We start from the raw sequence: 16441 nt of genomic DNA, 5'->3' as shown, positions 1-16441 counted from the left end.
GGTTTCCATCAAGGGCGAGTGTCCCCAGGTGTGTTTGTTCAGGGATTTTGGGTGCCAATGAGGGTGGATCCACCTGGGTCTGGTTTCCCTCAAGGGTGTGTCCCCAGGTGTGGATGTTCATGGATTTGGGTGCCAGTGAGGGTGGATACCCCTGGGTTTGGTTGCCTACAAGGGGGAGCCTCCTTAGGGGTGGGTGCCCATGGGGTGAGCATCCCTAGGAATGGATCTCCATGCATTTGTGCACCCACGAGCAGGAGCATCCCTAGGGATGGCTTTGGGTGTGAGTGAGGGTGGGAACCCAGGGCTTTGGCTGCCCACGAGGATAACCATCCCCAGGGGTGGGTTCCCATGAATTTGTGTCTCCACATCTTTGGGTGTCCACCAGGATAAGCATCCCCAGGGATGTGTTCCCATGAATTTGGGTCTCCACAGCTTTGGGTGCCCACCAGGACAAGCATCCCCAGGGATGGGTTTCTATGAATTTATGTCTCCAGAACTTTGGCTGCCCACCAGGATAACCATCCCCAGGGGTGGGTTCCCATGAATTTGTGTCTCCACATCTTTGGGTGTCCACCAGGATAAGCATCCCCAGGGATGGATTCCCATGAATTTGGGTCTCCACAGCTTTGGGTGCCCAGGAGGACAAGCATCCCCAGGGATGGGTTTCTATGAATTTATGTCTCCAGAGCTTTGGGTGCCCACGAGGACAAGCATCCCTAGGGATGAGTTCCTATGAATTTGGGTCTCCATGGCTTTGGCTATCCAGGAGGACAAGCATCCCCAGGGATGGATTCCCATGCATTTGGGTCTCCACAACTTTGTGTTCCGGCCGCTTCTCATGCCCAGCGATGCTCCCCGTGCCCCGCAGCCGCCGGGCGGGGAGGGCCGGGGCGGTGCCGCTGCCGGGACCGTCCCTTTCCCTCTCCCCGCCGGGGCGGGCCGGGGCCGGGGCCGCAGCCGGGGCCGTGCCGGTGCCCGGGGCCGCTCCGCACCGGGCGGGCGGGGGGTCCCGGCGGTGCCATGGGCCGCCGCGGGGCCGTGGCGCTGCTCTGGCTGGCGGCCGTGCTGTGCCAGCTGGGCACGGGCAGCGCCCTCCGCCGCCGGCCGCACGCCGCCGGGGTCCCGCAGCGGCGGCTGAGCGGCGGCGAGCGGCGGGACGTGCAGCGGGAGATCCTGGCCGTGCTGGGGCTGCCCGGCCGGCCCCGGCCCCGCGTCCCCGCCCGCGCCCCCGCCGCCGCCGCCGCGCCGCTCTTCATGCTCGATCTGTACCACGCCGTGGCCGGCGAGGAGGAGGAGGAGGAGGAGGAGGGTGAGGAAGCGGCCGTGTCGCGGCCGGTGCTCACCGGGCTCAGCACGCAGAGCCCCCCGCCCGGCAGCGTCGTGAGCCGCGCTGACACCGTGGTCAGCCTCGTTAATATGGGTGAGAAACGGCGCGGGGCACCGGGGGTACCGGGGGTACCGGGATGCGCGGGCAGGATCCCGGAGGTTTTGGCAGGACCGGGGGCACCGGGACGATCGGAGCGCACGGGGATGATCCGGGTGGTTTAGGCAGGACCGGGGTACCGGGATGCGCGGGGCACCGGGAGGACCGGAGCGCACCGAGGGTACCGAGGGTAACGGGATGTGCGGGCGGGATCCCGGCGGGTTTGGCAGAACCGGGGGCACCGGGACGATGGGAGCACACAGGGATGATCCAGTTGGTTTAGGCAGGACCGGGGAGGACCAGAGCGCACGGAGGAACCGGGTGGACCAAAGCAGGACCGGCGAGGAGAGCCGGGAAGCACCGGGGGGACACCGGGGACAGCCCCGGCGGGACGGGCACGGGGCTGAGCCGATGCCAACCCCAGCTCCTGGTCCGTGATCGTGGTACCGACGGCTCCGAGCATCCCTCCGGGTGGTTTCTCAGCCCTTGTTCAAATAAGGAACTTTTCTTCCCAAAGTTGAGCTCAGTAATAACGGGGAGAGGGACACGGTGGTGGTGAGGGACACGGTGGCGGGGTGAAAGTGCCCGGGATGAGTCCCAATTCCGCTTAAAAAGGAGGAAATGGAGAAGGGCAATGTCCTGCAGCGAGAAGGAGCCGAGGGAGGCTCCTCCATCCCCGCTGTCCCCGTTTCGGCGGGCACAAGGTGGGCAGAGAACGGGGCTCGGGGCAGGCGGGACAGCGGCTCTGATGCCCCTCGGTGGGACACTGAATCCCGGCTCCAAATAAATCCTCCAGGCTGCTGATTATTGCTGGAATCCCGTCCGGCTGCTTACCAGGCTCCAGCACCCCTCGTATTTCCAGGCAGCATCAGCGGGGCCACAAACACTCGGGATGGGATAAATCCTCTCCCAGGGCTGAACCCAGCGGGATTTGCAGACCAGGAGTTGGGATATGGAGATTTTCCCTGCCCCTGCTCGTTGCTTTAAGGGATGTTTGGGTCCCTCGAGAAGAAAATTCCCCACAACCTGTGAGGAAGGGGAGAATCCCTACTCGGAGATTGGAGGCAGGGAGAGGGATCTGCACCCTTGGGAGGAGGTTTAGGTGAGGCAGGGGCTGTAGAGGTGTCTCTTACTCATTCCTACATCCCCTCTACCACTTGTGAGTGTGAGGAATCCCCCTGGAACAGACGCACCCAGAGCCCTGAGGGAACTGGTGCAGTTCAGCATCCTGGGAAAGCTGAGAGTGATGGAGACAAAAACTGAATCACCAAATCCCCTCAGCGCTTGGGGCAACACCCAAGCACCAAAATGAGCTTTAAAATGGTCAGGTCTGATGGCAACCACGGTGGGATGCTCAGGGGAGCATTTAGGAGATGCACTGCTGACACAGGGACATTGCTGCCCTTCCCAGAGCTCCTGGAGTAGCCAGGAGAGTTGTGGAGCACAGCTCCAGCCTTCCATTTGAATGGCTTTGATTTCTGCGGCTTCCTCAGCCCCTTCATGTTAATTAAATAAGGAGTTTTTTTGTGGGAGAAGGCCAGCTCTCATTTGCATGCATAATTAGCTGCACAATTATCCTGATGGGGACATGCAAATGGGGTGAAGTCTGTGCCCCGTTGGGCACTTGGACCTCTTTGGACCTGTGTGAGCCACTCCCGACGGGCACTCCTTGTTCCTGGGAAGGGAGAGTGACAAAAATCCCAGAACACGGCCGGGTTTGGGGACAGGGGCAACCCCAGCTGCGTTTGGGGATGGTGGATCATCCCATCCCATCCCATCCCATCCCATCCCATCCCATCCCATCCCATCCCATCCCATCCCATCCCAATTTCTGCTCCTCCTGCTCTGTGCTGTTTCTGCGCCCTCCCTGCAGCAGCCCGGTGGGATTTGGGGTTTTTAAGCCCTGGGTGAGGATGGGATTTGGGATTTCTCCTCAGCTGTGAGTCGTGGATACGGGCAGGGGTAATTGTGGAGCAGGGAGATGTGGAATGGGAAGGGGGTGAGGGCTCACAGCTTCCCAGGGTACCACAGCACACACATCCCCCTTTTCCATGCTGGCTCCAGATTTATTGGAAAGTGTCCCATGGCAAGGGGTTGGAATTAAATGATCTTTAAGGTTTCCCTGTGGCTGTTTCAGATGAGCCCACAGCCAAAACATCTTCCTGGAAAATCCAGGGAGCACTGGAGAGGAACCCAAAAACAGCCACAGCACCTCAGGCACCTCAGGGCACCCTGAGTGTGGGGTGGAAGCATCCTGTGCCAAGGTGTCAGTGCTCTCTCTGGACCCTCTGTGTGGGATTTAATGGGAAAAACTTCCCAAATAAATCCTTGGAATCCTGTGCCAAGGTGTCAGTGCTCTCTCTGGACCCTCTGTGTGGGATTTAATGGGAAAAGCTTCCCAAATAAATCCTGGGATGCACCTGGGACAGGGTGCTCCTGGCTGAGCTGTGTCCTGCAGCTCCCAGCGCTCATCCCAGCAGGATGGAGGAAGCAAACTGGGAGTCTGGAAGTGTTGGGATAGCTCCTAAAATCCCTCCCCACTTCAGAAATCCTCCAGAGCTTATTATTTTTCCCCCTGCTTGCTAGCAAAGGACAGCATCTTCCCTGCATCTCCTTTAAACCTATTTCGGGATGCAGAGCACTTGATGTGGTTGAATATCCTGGCATCTCCTTTTAATTTGGCGTCTGAAATGATCGTGGGGACCCACGGGGAGCAGCCAGGCCCGGTAATTACGAGTGGAGCACGGTTTGTAGGAGTTTATAGAAGGAAAAACGTGCAGCTAAGAATAACCTGGGCAGCAGGAGGAAGGGAAGGGTGGGAGCTGGGAATGCTCAGGGAATGGGAGACACCAGGAGGCTCAGCTGAGGTGGAGCTGGGCATCCCCTGACAGAGGAACGGCCCCAAGGCTGTTTATATTGGTTTATAATCATTTTTAGATTATTTTGGGGGGTGATGGGAGCACACAGGGGCACTCAGCTTTGGGGGAAGGTGCAGCAGCTCCTGGGGATGATGCCAAAGGAGAGCAAAGCTCTTGGGTTGGGCTTTTTTGGTGCCTCTGCTCCGCAATCCAGATCATCCACCCACAGATAATTGAGGGTTTATATTGGTTTATAATCATTTTTAGATTATTTTTTGGAGTAATGGGAGCACAGGGGGGCACTCAGCTTTGGGGGAAGGTGCAGCAACTCCTGGGGATGATACCAAAGGAGGAGGAAAGGAGAGCAAAGCTCTTGGGTTGGGCTTTTTTGGTGCCTCTGCTCTGCAATCCCGGTCATCTGCCCACAGATAATTGAGGGGTTATATTGGTTTATAATAATTTTTATATTATTTTTGGGGGGTGATAGGAGGACAGAGGGGCACTGATCTTTGGGGGAAGCTCCTGGGGATGATGCCAAAGGAAGGGGAAAGGAGAACAAAGCGCTTGGGTTGGGCTTTTTTGGTGCCTCTGCTCCGCAATCCGGATCATCCACCCACAGATAATTGAGGGTTTATATTGGTTTATAATGATTTTTTATATAATTTTTTGGGGGTAATGGGAGGACAGGGGGGGACACAGCTCTGGGGGAAGGGGCAGCAGTTCCTGGGGATGAGCCAAGCTCTTGGGCTGGGCTTTTTTGGTGCCTCTGCTCCGCAATCCGGATCATCCACCCACAGATAATTGAGGGTTGCTGGTGTGGCTGCGTCAAGCCGGAGCAGGGGCAGGTTCCCAGGCACCCTGGGCTCCCCAAACCACCCTTTTGGGGCACCTCCAGCACACCCCCAGCGGCATCCGAGCAGCCACAGCTCTGCCGGGAGCTCGGGGGGGATTGCAGGGCTCCCGTTTCACAGCAATTTTGGTTTTAGCAGCCAGCACGGGGATGTTGAGCCCTCTCCAAAAACTCCAGACTCCCGTTTGTGGCACTCCAAGCTGCTGCTTGTGCCCCAGTGGTGGCACAGAAGGGGGAGCTTCTCCCTCAGTCCTCCCCTTACAAAGGGGTTCCCTTTTTTCCTCCCTGAAGCAGCAGAGAATCTGTTTTAGTTTTAGTGCAGTACAACAAGAATCCAGGGATTCCTCCCAGCATTTCATCCCAGACAGATCCAGCTTATTTGGTTCATCAAGGAGCTCAGCTAATTGCAGCTTAGCTAATTTTTGCATTTCTCCTGCTGCCAGGGTGTCCCTGGGCTCCCCTCCCACCAAATCTGCCTTCAACCCTGGACCCCTCCATCACCTCCACACCAACAGGAAATTTTCATTTTAAAAAAAATTTTTAGAGGCTGTCACTCTTGGGGACAAAAATCACCTTTTTGGCTTTTTTTATCTGGTGTGGGGTCTCTGTGGCCCTGACAAAAAAAAATCCTTCTGCACATCCCTGCGTGAGGGTGCAGCTACAGCCAAAGATTTTGGAGCAAAATGACCAAAAACACACAAGGGGACACCTGGAGTGTCCCCTGCACTGATGTGGGACACTCACAGGGGGATTATCAGTGCTGAAAAATCAGAGGTGATTATTCTGCTCACATTCTGGGGGGAATTGAAGGATTTTTGTGAGCACCACGAGGCCTCAAGAGTCCAGAAGAATAAAACCACGCCAGGATGGGATGGTGGAAGAAACGGAGAAGAGGGAATGGCCTGAGGGACTGCAGAGGGTTTGGGGGGCTCCGTGTGCCCCCCGATGGGGCAGGGGTTGGGGCAGGTGCCCACAGCATCCTCCTGCCCAGCTGGCAGCCACCACCAGGGCAGGAAAAAACGCTCTCCGCATCCGCCCGGCTCTTTTTATAACACGGCTTGTGGTGAGGCCGGGAGCTGCAGCGAATGTGGGATTTGAAAAACAAAACCAAAAAAAAAAAAAAAAAAAAAAAAAAAGGGCAAAAAAAAAAAAAAAAGAGGAAAAAATAAGAAGGGAAAAAAAAAAAAACAACTTGTGGGTATGTGAGTAAAATCTTGAGGTTGGGTTTGGAGGGATGCACTGCTCCCTCCAATATATGTGTATATGTATATATATTTTTAAAATATATTTTATATATTAATATATTAATATATTAATATATTAATATATATTGTATATTAATATATTTATACATTTATATTTATATATTTATATATTTATTTTAATATATTTATATATTATATTTATATGATTTATATATTTATATAAACTTATTTTGTATCATTCTATATATTTATAATTTATATTATATAGAAATATATATTAAATCATATATAAAATATATATTATTTATATATCATATATTAAAATATATATTATATAATTATATTATTTATATATAAATATATATAATTATATTAGTTATATTTATTTATATATAATGTTACATATTTATAATTTATATTTTCTATAAGTACATATTATTTTATAAATATCATATAAGTATATTTTATATATTTATATATATTTATCTTTTTATATATAATATATATTTTTATATATTAGGAATGGCAAGCTTATGGTGGATTAAATTTGGAATATATCTCCCCTGGAACTGGTTAAAAAATGCATTTAAAATGTTTACTTTTTGATTTAGTTTTAGTTTTTAAAGTAAGCACCAGGTTCACCTTTATGCCTGAAGCAGGAGAAGCTTTAGTCACATTATATAAATATATAAAGTTTATGATTGAATCATATTTAAATATATATATGGGAACGGCAAACTTATAGTGGATTAAATTTAGAATATTTCCCCCCGGAATTGGTTAAAAATGCATTTTTTTTTAAATTTAATTATTTGGTTTAGTTTTAAAAGTAAGCACCAGGTTATGTTGCTTTTGTGCCTGAAGCAGGAGGAGCTTTAGTCACATTGAATCATATTTAATAATAAACCATATACATATATATTAATATATATATATTATATATATATATGGGAATGGCAAGCTTATGGTGTATTAAATTTGGAATATATCACCCCTGGAATTCATTAAAAAATGCGTTATAAATGGTTTTTTGGTTTTTTTTAGTTAATTATTTAGTTTACTTTTAAAACTAAGCAGCAGGTTACATTGCTTTTGTGCCTGAAGCAGGAGAAGCTTTAGTCACATTGAATCATATTTAATCATAAACTTTAATTACACTCAGACCAGGAAGATTGGGATATTTTTAAAGAACAATTTGAAGCAAATAATTGCACATTAGCAAAACTGCTGGGGCTGCATTACCATAGAGAAAGGAAGGTTTATTCTTTACGGACGAACAAAGTAAAATCAGATTTTTCCCGTCCCAGTGTGATGGAGAAATAAGGTGTTTTCAGGAAAAAAGGGAGGAGTTTCTTTACCAAGCAGTGACCTGATAATCCCTCCCAACTCCCCAAAAACACACAGGATAAAAATTTTTATTTGTGGCTAAATTTTACTTATGGACAAGTCTTTACTTGTGATATCCAGTGATGGCCCTGATGAGACCTGGGCTTGTCTGCTGCAAGAAAAGTTCGGAAAACCCCAATTTTTGCCCCAAAACCTCATTTTTTTTGGTGTGTTTTTCACCTTTTGATGAAGTACAGGAGGCTGCTAAAGCCTGGCACATTCTCTGTGCTCCTCCCATAGCCAGCGTTCGCGCTTTTAATTTGAATTTATTTTAATTGTAATTACTAATAAAGGAAGAGGGCTGGGAGGGGAAGCTGGTGGGCTTACAGCGAAATAAATTGCAGAAATAGGGGGGGGCTGATCCAGATCCAAACCCTCAGGAGATGGGAAGAAATGGGAACTTCCAACCAAGGGCGAGCACCTCAAAACCGGCGGGTTTATCCCCAAAATCCACTCGCTGGCGTTCAGCGGGGATGTTCTAGGCTTGTCCCAGCCATTCTTGAGCCCTTTTTTTCCTCCTCAGTGGAGCAGGACAGGGACCTTTTGTCACCCAAGCCCTACTGGAAGGAGTTCAGGTTCGACCTGACGCAGGTGCCGGCGGGGGAGGCCGTGACGGCCGCCGAGTTCCGAATTTACAAATCCCGGGGTGTCGTCCCCAGGCACGGCAACAGCAGCCTGCACGTCAGCATCTACGAGGTGGCTGCACAGCATTCCAACAGGTCAGGGGCTGGGAAAGGCGGGGGGCGGGCAGGAAAAGGGGTGGGAATGAGGATGAGGAGGGTGGGAGTGGGGATGGAGGTGAGGGGAGTGGGGGTGGTGTGGAGAAAATGGTGCGGGGTGATGGGGATGGGAATGGGGGTGAGGATGGAGGTGATGGGGTGGGAATGAAGAAGAGGGGAAGGGAATGGGAATGGGGGTGAGAATGATGGCAATGGAGGTGGGGATGAAGGTGATGGGTGTGGAAAAGGGTGTGGGAGTGAAGGAGATGTGAAGGGAACGGGGATAGGAATGAAGATGGTGGGAATGGGTGTGAGGATGAAGGTGATGGGAAGGGAATGAAGATGATGGGAATGGGAATGAGGATGAAAGGTGATGGAGGTGGAAAAGGGTGTGGGAATGAAGGAGAGAGGAAGAAAATGGGGATAGGAGCAAAGATGATGGGAATGGGGGTGAGGATGAAAGTGGGAGGGAAGGAGATGGGAAGGGAACAGGGATAGGAATGAAGATGATGGGAATGGGATGAAGATGAAGGTGATGGGAGTGGGAATGAAGGAGAGGGGAAAGAATTAAGATGATGGGAATGAGGGTGAGGATGAAGGTGGTGGTAGTGAAGGAGAGGGGAAGGGAATGGGAATAGGAGTGAAGATGATGGGAATGGGGGTGAGGATGAAGGTGGGAATGAAGGAGATGGGAAGGGAACAGGGATAGGAATGAAGATGATGGGAATGGGATGAAGATGAAGGTGATGGGGGTGAGAAGGAAGGAGATGGGAAGAAAATGGGAATAGGAGTGAAGATGATGGGAATGGGATGAAGATGAAGGTGATGGGCATGGGAATGGGAGTGGGAATGAAAATGTGAATGGGTAAGGGAATGAAGAAGATGGGAATGGGAATGGAAACAAGGTTAATGGGGATAGAGACTTAAAATGGGAATGGGAAGGGGGAAAAGGTTAATGGAGATAGGGACTGAAAATGGGAATGGAAACAAGGATAATGGGGACGGGGATAGGTAGAAAAATGGGAATGAAGAAGATGGGAATGAGTGTGGGTACAGGAATGAAGATAGGAGTGGGAATGGAACTGAAGGGAGAGGGAATGGTGCTGAAGAAGAGGGGAATGGGGTTGGGAATGGGGTGATGGTGATGGAAATGAAGGGGATGGGAACTGGGATGAAGATGGGGACAGGAACGGGGACCAGCCCCAGGCTTTCCCTCCTGCCCCACCCGCAGCGGCACCGCCGTGTCCGGCTGCTCCCACACCTTCCCAGGGCAGTGCCACGCCCTGCATCTCCACCTGGGCACGGAGGGAGCTTTTCCCAGGACACCCCCGTGGTGTCCAGCACCCCAGAGCCGGGATCTGCCCGGGCACAGCTCCCAGGAGTCATCCCCATCCATTATCCCTCCTGCTGCAGCCCTTTGGGTGCTGTTACTCACCTGCTCCTTCCCCCTGTTCCCGCAGGGAATCCGACCTGTTCCTGCTGGATGTGCAGGACCTGCGCGCTGGGACAGAGGGCTGGCTGGTGTTTGATGTCACAGCTGCCAGCAGCCACTGGGCAGTGGAGCAGAAATACACCCTGGGGCTGCGGCTCTACGTGGAGACGGATGATGGTGAGCCTGCCCGACCTGCCCGCGGAGTTTGGGGACAAATTCCCCGGAATTGGGGTCCTCTCGGTGCTGTGGATGTGCTTGGGGGGGTTGATCTCAGTGCAGTTTTGAACTTCCAGCTCTGATGGGCGCCAGCAATCTGGGTTTGCAGGTTCTGATGGCGTGGACTGTAATTAAGCTCATTAATAGTTAATGAGCTCCTTACCTGGAGGGATCCTCTGTGTGTGTGGCTGAGGATTAACCCTCTTTTCCCCATGGGATTAAATCTGCTCCAGCAGTGTCTTTTCCAGGTGGGAAGGCACATAGAGAGCAGCTCCTCTTCCATGGGAGGAGGAACCACAGCCCCATCCATTCCTTGGGGTGAAGGACAAAATCACTTTTAATTCTGAATAGCCCCATGTCACCATTTCACGCTGGCATGCCAAAACCACATCTCCCGCTGCAAATTTCCTGTATTTTTCACCTCTGCTTTAACCAAACCAGTTCTATTTGAGGGCAAACCCCCAGGATGGTCCTGTCCCTGCAGGGCACAGCGTGGATCCGGGCTCTGCCGGGCTCCTGGGGCGAAGGGGACCCCGCTCCAAGCAGCCCTTCATGGTGACATTTTTCCGGGCCAGCCCCAGCCCCTCCCGTGTCACACGAGCAGCCAAACCCGCCAGGAGGAGACAGCACAAGAAATCCAACGACCTCCCGCACCCAAACAAGCTCCCAGGAATTTTTGGTAAGGTGTTTCCTGCAGGAGGAGGGATGTCCCTATGGAAAACTCGAGGCTCTGCTTGTCAGCACCGTGAAATCCCAAAATTTTTTGGCCCAAGGGAAGCAGAGCAAAAAGTTCTGAGGTTTTAGGGTTGGAGGTTTTTGTAGTTTGTAGTTTGGGAGGTGCTGAGAGGGTTTGGGTTGGATGCCCTCAAGGAAATGGTGTTTTGTGAGCGTGTCAGGATTACTGAATATTGGAATTTTTTGCCTCATTGCCCTTGGCTTTAGAGCCCTGGGAAGGTGTCACAGCTCCAGAAAGCTCAGGCAGGAGGGGAGCAGGAAGGCCTGAGTTTGGGAAACCCTCAAAGTGAGCAAAGCTGGGCTTTAGCCCTTCCAAAGCTGAACTCCTTCATCCCAATATTGGAATACCAATTTATAGGCCAGTCTGCACCTGCTTTTCCCTTTGTGCAGCAACAAAGGCTCCTCTCCTTTGGCTCTCCTGGGTTAATCCCAATCCCAGGGGGTGAATCCCACCCAATTCCACGGCTGAAATCCCTGTTCTCTTGTCCCACAGATGATGTGCACCCCACGGATGGGCGGCAGGTCTGCCGGCGCCACGAGCTCTACGTCAGCTTCCAGGACCTTGGCTGGCTGGTACTTGTCTGCTGGGAGAAGTAAATGACAAAAAAAACACCCAAAAAAAAAACCCCCTATCATTGCATTCCCCCACCCTGGGCTCCCTCCCAGGAGAATCCTGCCCACGGAACCATCCCAGGAGCTGGGAAGGCAAACAGGAACAGCCACAACCCCAATCCCCACCGGTGACCCCGAACCACTCATGGCTGACCCAGAAAAACCAAAATAAACCCTTGCTGAGCTGTTTGTGCAGGTGGGAATGGATGAGGGGGCACAGAAGGGTTAAACCCTTGATGTAATCCCGATTTTTGTTATTTTTGCAGGACTGGGTGATTGCTCCACAGGGATACTCAGCCTACTACTGCGAGGGGGAGTGCGCATTCCCGCTGGACTCGTGCATGAACGCCACCAACCACGCCATCCTGCAGTCCCTGGTCAGTGCAGGGCAGCCCTGGGGGGACATCCAGGGCCCTGGGGAGCACCCAGAGCCCGAGGATGAGCTGGGATTTTGGGATGAGCAAGGCTGGGTTTGGGGTGTTCAGGTGGGAGGGCGCAGTTGGGATCCCGATTGGAATAAAGAATGATGCGTGCACATCTGGGTGGGTTCATGCCCATCTAGGTGGGTGCTCACACATCTGGGTGGGTTTTTGCCCATCTGGGTGGGTTCATGGCCATCTAGGTGGATGCTCGCACATCTGGATGGGCTGCTCACACATCTGGGTGGCTGCTCACAGGCTGGCCCCCACCAAAAGCTGACAGGAGGTCCCAATATGGAATTTCAAGGCATTTGTGGACATACCCAGAGTGAGAGCACAAAGCTCTGTCCCTCATCCTCAACCAGAGCAGAATTTTGTCATCCCAGAGCTCCCTCACCTCTTGATGTTCTGACTGCTCCATTTTTAACAGCAGCTGGGGCAAAACTAATTATTTCTGGCAGATTAATGATCCCTCTGCCCTGGCAGTGAAATGAGGAGCAGAGACAAGCCCAGGGCACACCAGAGCCCCCCCAAAAACCTCTCAGTGTCATCCCTGCATCCTCCTCTCCAGCTGCCCCTCAGGCTTTACCCACAGCCCCAGCACCCAAACGTTGGGCTCAGCACATTGCCAGCCAGAAAAGCTTCAATGCCTTGGGTTTGTTTTTTTCCCAAACCCACCCCACATCCCAGCCAGGGCTTTAATTTCTGGAATTTCCTGCCCTGTGAGTGTTTGGTTTCCCAATGGCAGAGCCCGCCCGGCTCCGGTGCTCGCGGTTAATTACAGGGAGCGCCGAGCCCTCGGCCCGGCCTTTGAAGGTGTTTTAATTTTGACACTAACAAAACTCCCAGGGGCTGGGAACCATCCAGGGAGGGGCTTTTTTCCCCCCCTCCTTACACCCACCCATCGCCCCCAAAGCCAGCGCTGTTCCCAAAACGGAGCTGCTGGGGCAGGATGTGAATCACCTGGAGCCGGCCCTGCTGGGAAGAGCCAGGGCAAAGGCGGCTGTGGAGCCGTGCCAGCCCCAGCCTGAGCTGCAAATAGCAGGGTTGGACAGCAAAAACACCGGACTTCCGAGCTGGGAGAGCTCGGCTGCCCCTGCTGTAAATGAGTCGCACATGTCGGGGCTCCTGTGTGCTGCCAGCCTCCTCCAGCCCCTGCAGGAAAACACTGGATAACGCCTGTCCCCAGCAGGGAAAAGCCATCCCAGAGTGGAGCCCTGCTCACAGAGGTGTTGTGGGTTTTAGGGTTTAAGTTTGGGGTGGAGAATCTCTGTTGGAACACACTGGAGCCTGACCCGTGCTGTGCTGATTTATGGGTTTTTTTTTTTATTTTAGTCATTTGTCTGGTTTTGTGAGAAAAAGGGCCCTGAAATCCCAAATTAATGAAGGGGCTGCCTGGCCCACGCAGTGCCACGAGCCCTGATCCAATGTAAACCGCAGCAGGGACTGCCTGGAGTTTAGAATAAATATTTTTGCAAAAAGATGGAAATAATCCCCCCATTCACCCGGGGTTTTTTTGGTTGGTTTGCTGCCTGGAGCCACGTTTGCTGGCACTGACGGGCTCCATCCATCCCCCAGGTCCACCTGATGAAGCCTGAGGCCGTGCCCAAGGCGTGCTGTGCCCCCACCAAGCTCAGTGCCACCTCTGTCCTCTACTACGACAGCAACAACAACGTCATCCTCAAAAAGCACAGGAACATGGTGGTGAAATCCTGCGGCTGCCACTGATGGACAGGGCCCATTCCTGTCCCTGGATGTCCCATTCCCACTCCTGAGTGTCCCATTCCCACCCCTGAGTGTCCCATTCCCACCCCTGAGTGTCTCATTCCCATTCCTGGATATTCCATTCCCACTCCTGAATGTCCCATCCCCACTCCTGAGTGTCCCATTCCCACCCCTGAGTGTCCCATTCCCATTCTTGAGTGTCTCAATCCCATTCCTGAGTGTCCCATTCCCACTCCTGGATGTCCCATTTTCCATCCCTGAGTGTCCCATTTTCCATCTCTGAGTGTCCCATTCCCACCCCTGAGTGTCCCATTCCCATTCTTGAGTGTCTCAATCCCATTCCTGAGTGTCCCATCCCCACCCTGGATGTCCCATTCCCATCCCTGGATGTCCCATTCCCATTCTTGAGTGTCTCAATCCCATTCCTGAGTGTCCCATCCCCACCCTGGATATTCCATTCCCACTCCTGGATGTCCCATTTTCCATCCCTGAGTGTCCCTTTCCCATCTCTGAGTGTCCCATTCCCATCCCTGGATGTCCCATTGCCACCCCTGAGTGTCCCATTCCCACCCCTGAGTGTCTCATTCCCATTCCTGGATATTCCATTCCCATCCCTGGATGTCCCATTGCCACCCCTGAGTGTCCCATTCCCACCCCTGAGTGTCTCATTCCCATTCCTGGATATTCCATTCCCACTCCTGGATGTCCCATTTCCATCCCTGAGTGTCCCATTGCCACTCCTGAGTGTCCCATTCCCATCTCTGGATATCCCATTCCCATCCAAGTGTCCAACTCCCATGCCTGGATGTCCCATTCCCATTCTTGAGTGTCTCAATCCCATTCCTGAGTGTCCCATCCCCACCCTGGATGTCCCATTCCCATCCCTGGATGTCCCATCCCCACCTCTGAGTGTCCCATCCCCATCCCTGGATGTCCCATTCCCATCCCTGGATGTCCCATCCCCATTCCTGAGTGTCCCCTCCCATTCCCACCAGAGCAATGTGACCCCAGGTTATGCATGGAACAGGAGCATTGTGGGCTGCATCAGAGCAAAATCCATCAATAATAACAATAATTAATAATAAAATCCAAAAATAAACCCCTCCCACCCCTTTCTAGAAGTGGATGTAAATAATATAAAACTTCCTTTTTCTTGTCCTGCTTGATGACACGCAGATATATACAAACATATATATATATATATATAGGAAAGAGAGGATTTTTGGCTGATTCTGTTTTGTCTGTGACTGATGAGTTTTCCCTGTGCTGGAGGCAGTTTTGGGGGGCAGGCAGCATCCAGGTTTCTCTGGGACTGAGCTGTTCCTAGCTGTGTATTTCTCCACTGACCCATCTCTACCCAAGTGCTTTTAATTCCCTTAATGAAAATATCATCAGCCAATTAAGCAGCTGGCTGACTAAACCCCCTCCTGTTTACCCAAAGTTCACCAAACTCAGCCAGCAGGAAAAAATAAAATATCCATATTGAGCTACAGCACTGTTATAAAATAAACGCAAAGTTTGGAAAGTAAACACGGAGTTTCTCTTGCTCTTTGTTTTTTAATGTCACAGCACAACAGGGCTCTGTTCACAGGGCCTTTTGCAATGAAAAAAAGACTCAGAATTGGCTAAAATTGTACCTATTTGCTTGAAAATGAGCCCTGATGTGAGTTTTAGGTCAGGCTGTGCCCATCCCGTGGGCTCCCAGCTGGGCTGTGACCAGTCCCAGGCAGCTTCCCCAGGTTATTTGCACAATTAAATTATTTATTTGCTCTGATTTTAAAAGGAAAAGGCCTGTCCTGGTTCTCAGCTCGGATACCTGGGGAACCTTACATCAATAAACAAGGAAAGAACCTGGAACAGCTGAGGAAAAATCCCAATAAAACCCCACCAAAATAAGGAAGATTTGCTCCCTGTGAGCACCCTGCTTCCCAAGGAAAGGTTTTGCTTGACTGGGTATTTAACTAATTAATTAATTAATAAAGAATTAGTGGGTTCATGTCCATAATATTAATTCCACACAAAATCCAGCTCAGGATGCAATCCTGGCCCTGTGGGATTTGGTGCTTCCTGCAGAGAGAACACCCAGGCCTTGCATTGACTCTGAATTCTCCCTCTCAGGTCTTGCTGAAGACTTTAAAATGTGGGATTTAAATTAAAAAAACAGGGAGCAAGGAAGGGGAAAGCTGGGCTGGTTTGTTTGTCAGGAATCACACCCCTGAATCTCACTTTGTCTGAGTTTTAGGACAATGCACAACCCCCAGCCACCCCAGGAAACCAGGCAGTGGAAAGTTGGTGTTTCTTAATGGAAAAACAACACCACGACTTGTGAGGGGCTGGGCTGGGTAAACCCAAAATCCCCAATGGCAAAGCACTTCCAAAGATCCCTAAAATCTGAACATCAGCTCTTCCTCTCCACCTCATCCCACCTGCACAAGCTCAGAACCAAACACCCCTTCCATAATTTCACAGGAAACCCAAAATCCATCAATCCTGGTCACCTCTAAGTGCAAAGCCAGCGCTGCCCACCACAGGAACTATAAATCCCTGTGGTTTATCCCACTCTGCAGGCTGGAAATCCCTTCCTACAGCCTCATCACTCTGGGTTTTTTTTTTATTTTTCACCACTCAAAGGGCTCCCTCGTTTCCTGGTGTTCTCCCAGTGAACACCCTCCTTGGGGATGGAGATGGAGCTGGACCAGCAGGACAGACACCAGCCAGGGACCTGCCTCCCTCTGCTGCTGGAAAAGGACACTACAGAGCCAAAAACACCTCCAGGAGATGCAACCAACACCAGAGGTTCAGCTCTGCTCTGCTCTCCCTGGTACAGTTACTTTCCCCTGGAGCCAGGATTTAGGCACAGG

The 16441-nt window shown here is 51.6% G+C and overlaps 1 protein-coding gene and 1 long non-coding RNA gene across 2 annotated transcripts; both read left to right on the top strand.

Moving 5' to 3' along the window:
• The first annotated feature begins 1020 nt into the window (after positions 1–1020).
• LOC132083679 (bone morphogenetic protein 8B-like) lies at positions 1021–13799 on the top strand. The gene is made up of 7 exons (XM_059488501.1): positions 1021–1420; positions 8246–8441; positions 9902–10050; positions 10574–10768; positions 11318–11397; positions 11703–11813; positions 13434–13799. The coding sequence occupies exons 1-7, from the start codon at positions 1021–1023 to the stop codon at positions 13581–13583; spliced, it is 1281 nt and encodes a 426-aa protein (XP_059344484.1). The 3' UTR covers positions 13584–13799.
• Positions 13800–13873: 74 nt separating this feature from the next.
• On the top strand, positions 13874–14722 carry LOC132083885 (uncharacterized). Its single transcript, XR_009419998.1, has 2 exons — positions 13874–13990; positions 14429–14722. It is a non-coding gene; the product is annotated as an uncharacterized LOC132083885 (long non-coding RNA).
• Positions 14723–16441: the final 1719 nt, after the last annotated feature.

This window comes from Ammospiza nelsoni, chromosome 25, assembly GCF_027579445.1.
Source record: "Ammospiza nelsoni isolate bAmmNel1 chromosome 25, bAmmNel1.pri, whole genome shotgun sequence".
NCBI lineage: Eukaryota > Metazoa > Chordata > Aves > Passeriformes > Passerellidae > Ammospiza > Ammospiza nelsoni.
The sequence above is the reverse complement of the archived record's forward strand: the minus strand, read 5'-3'. Positions and strand labels throughout refer to the sequence as shown.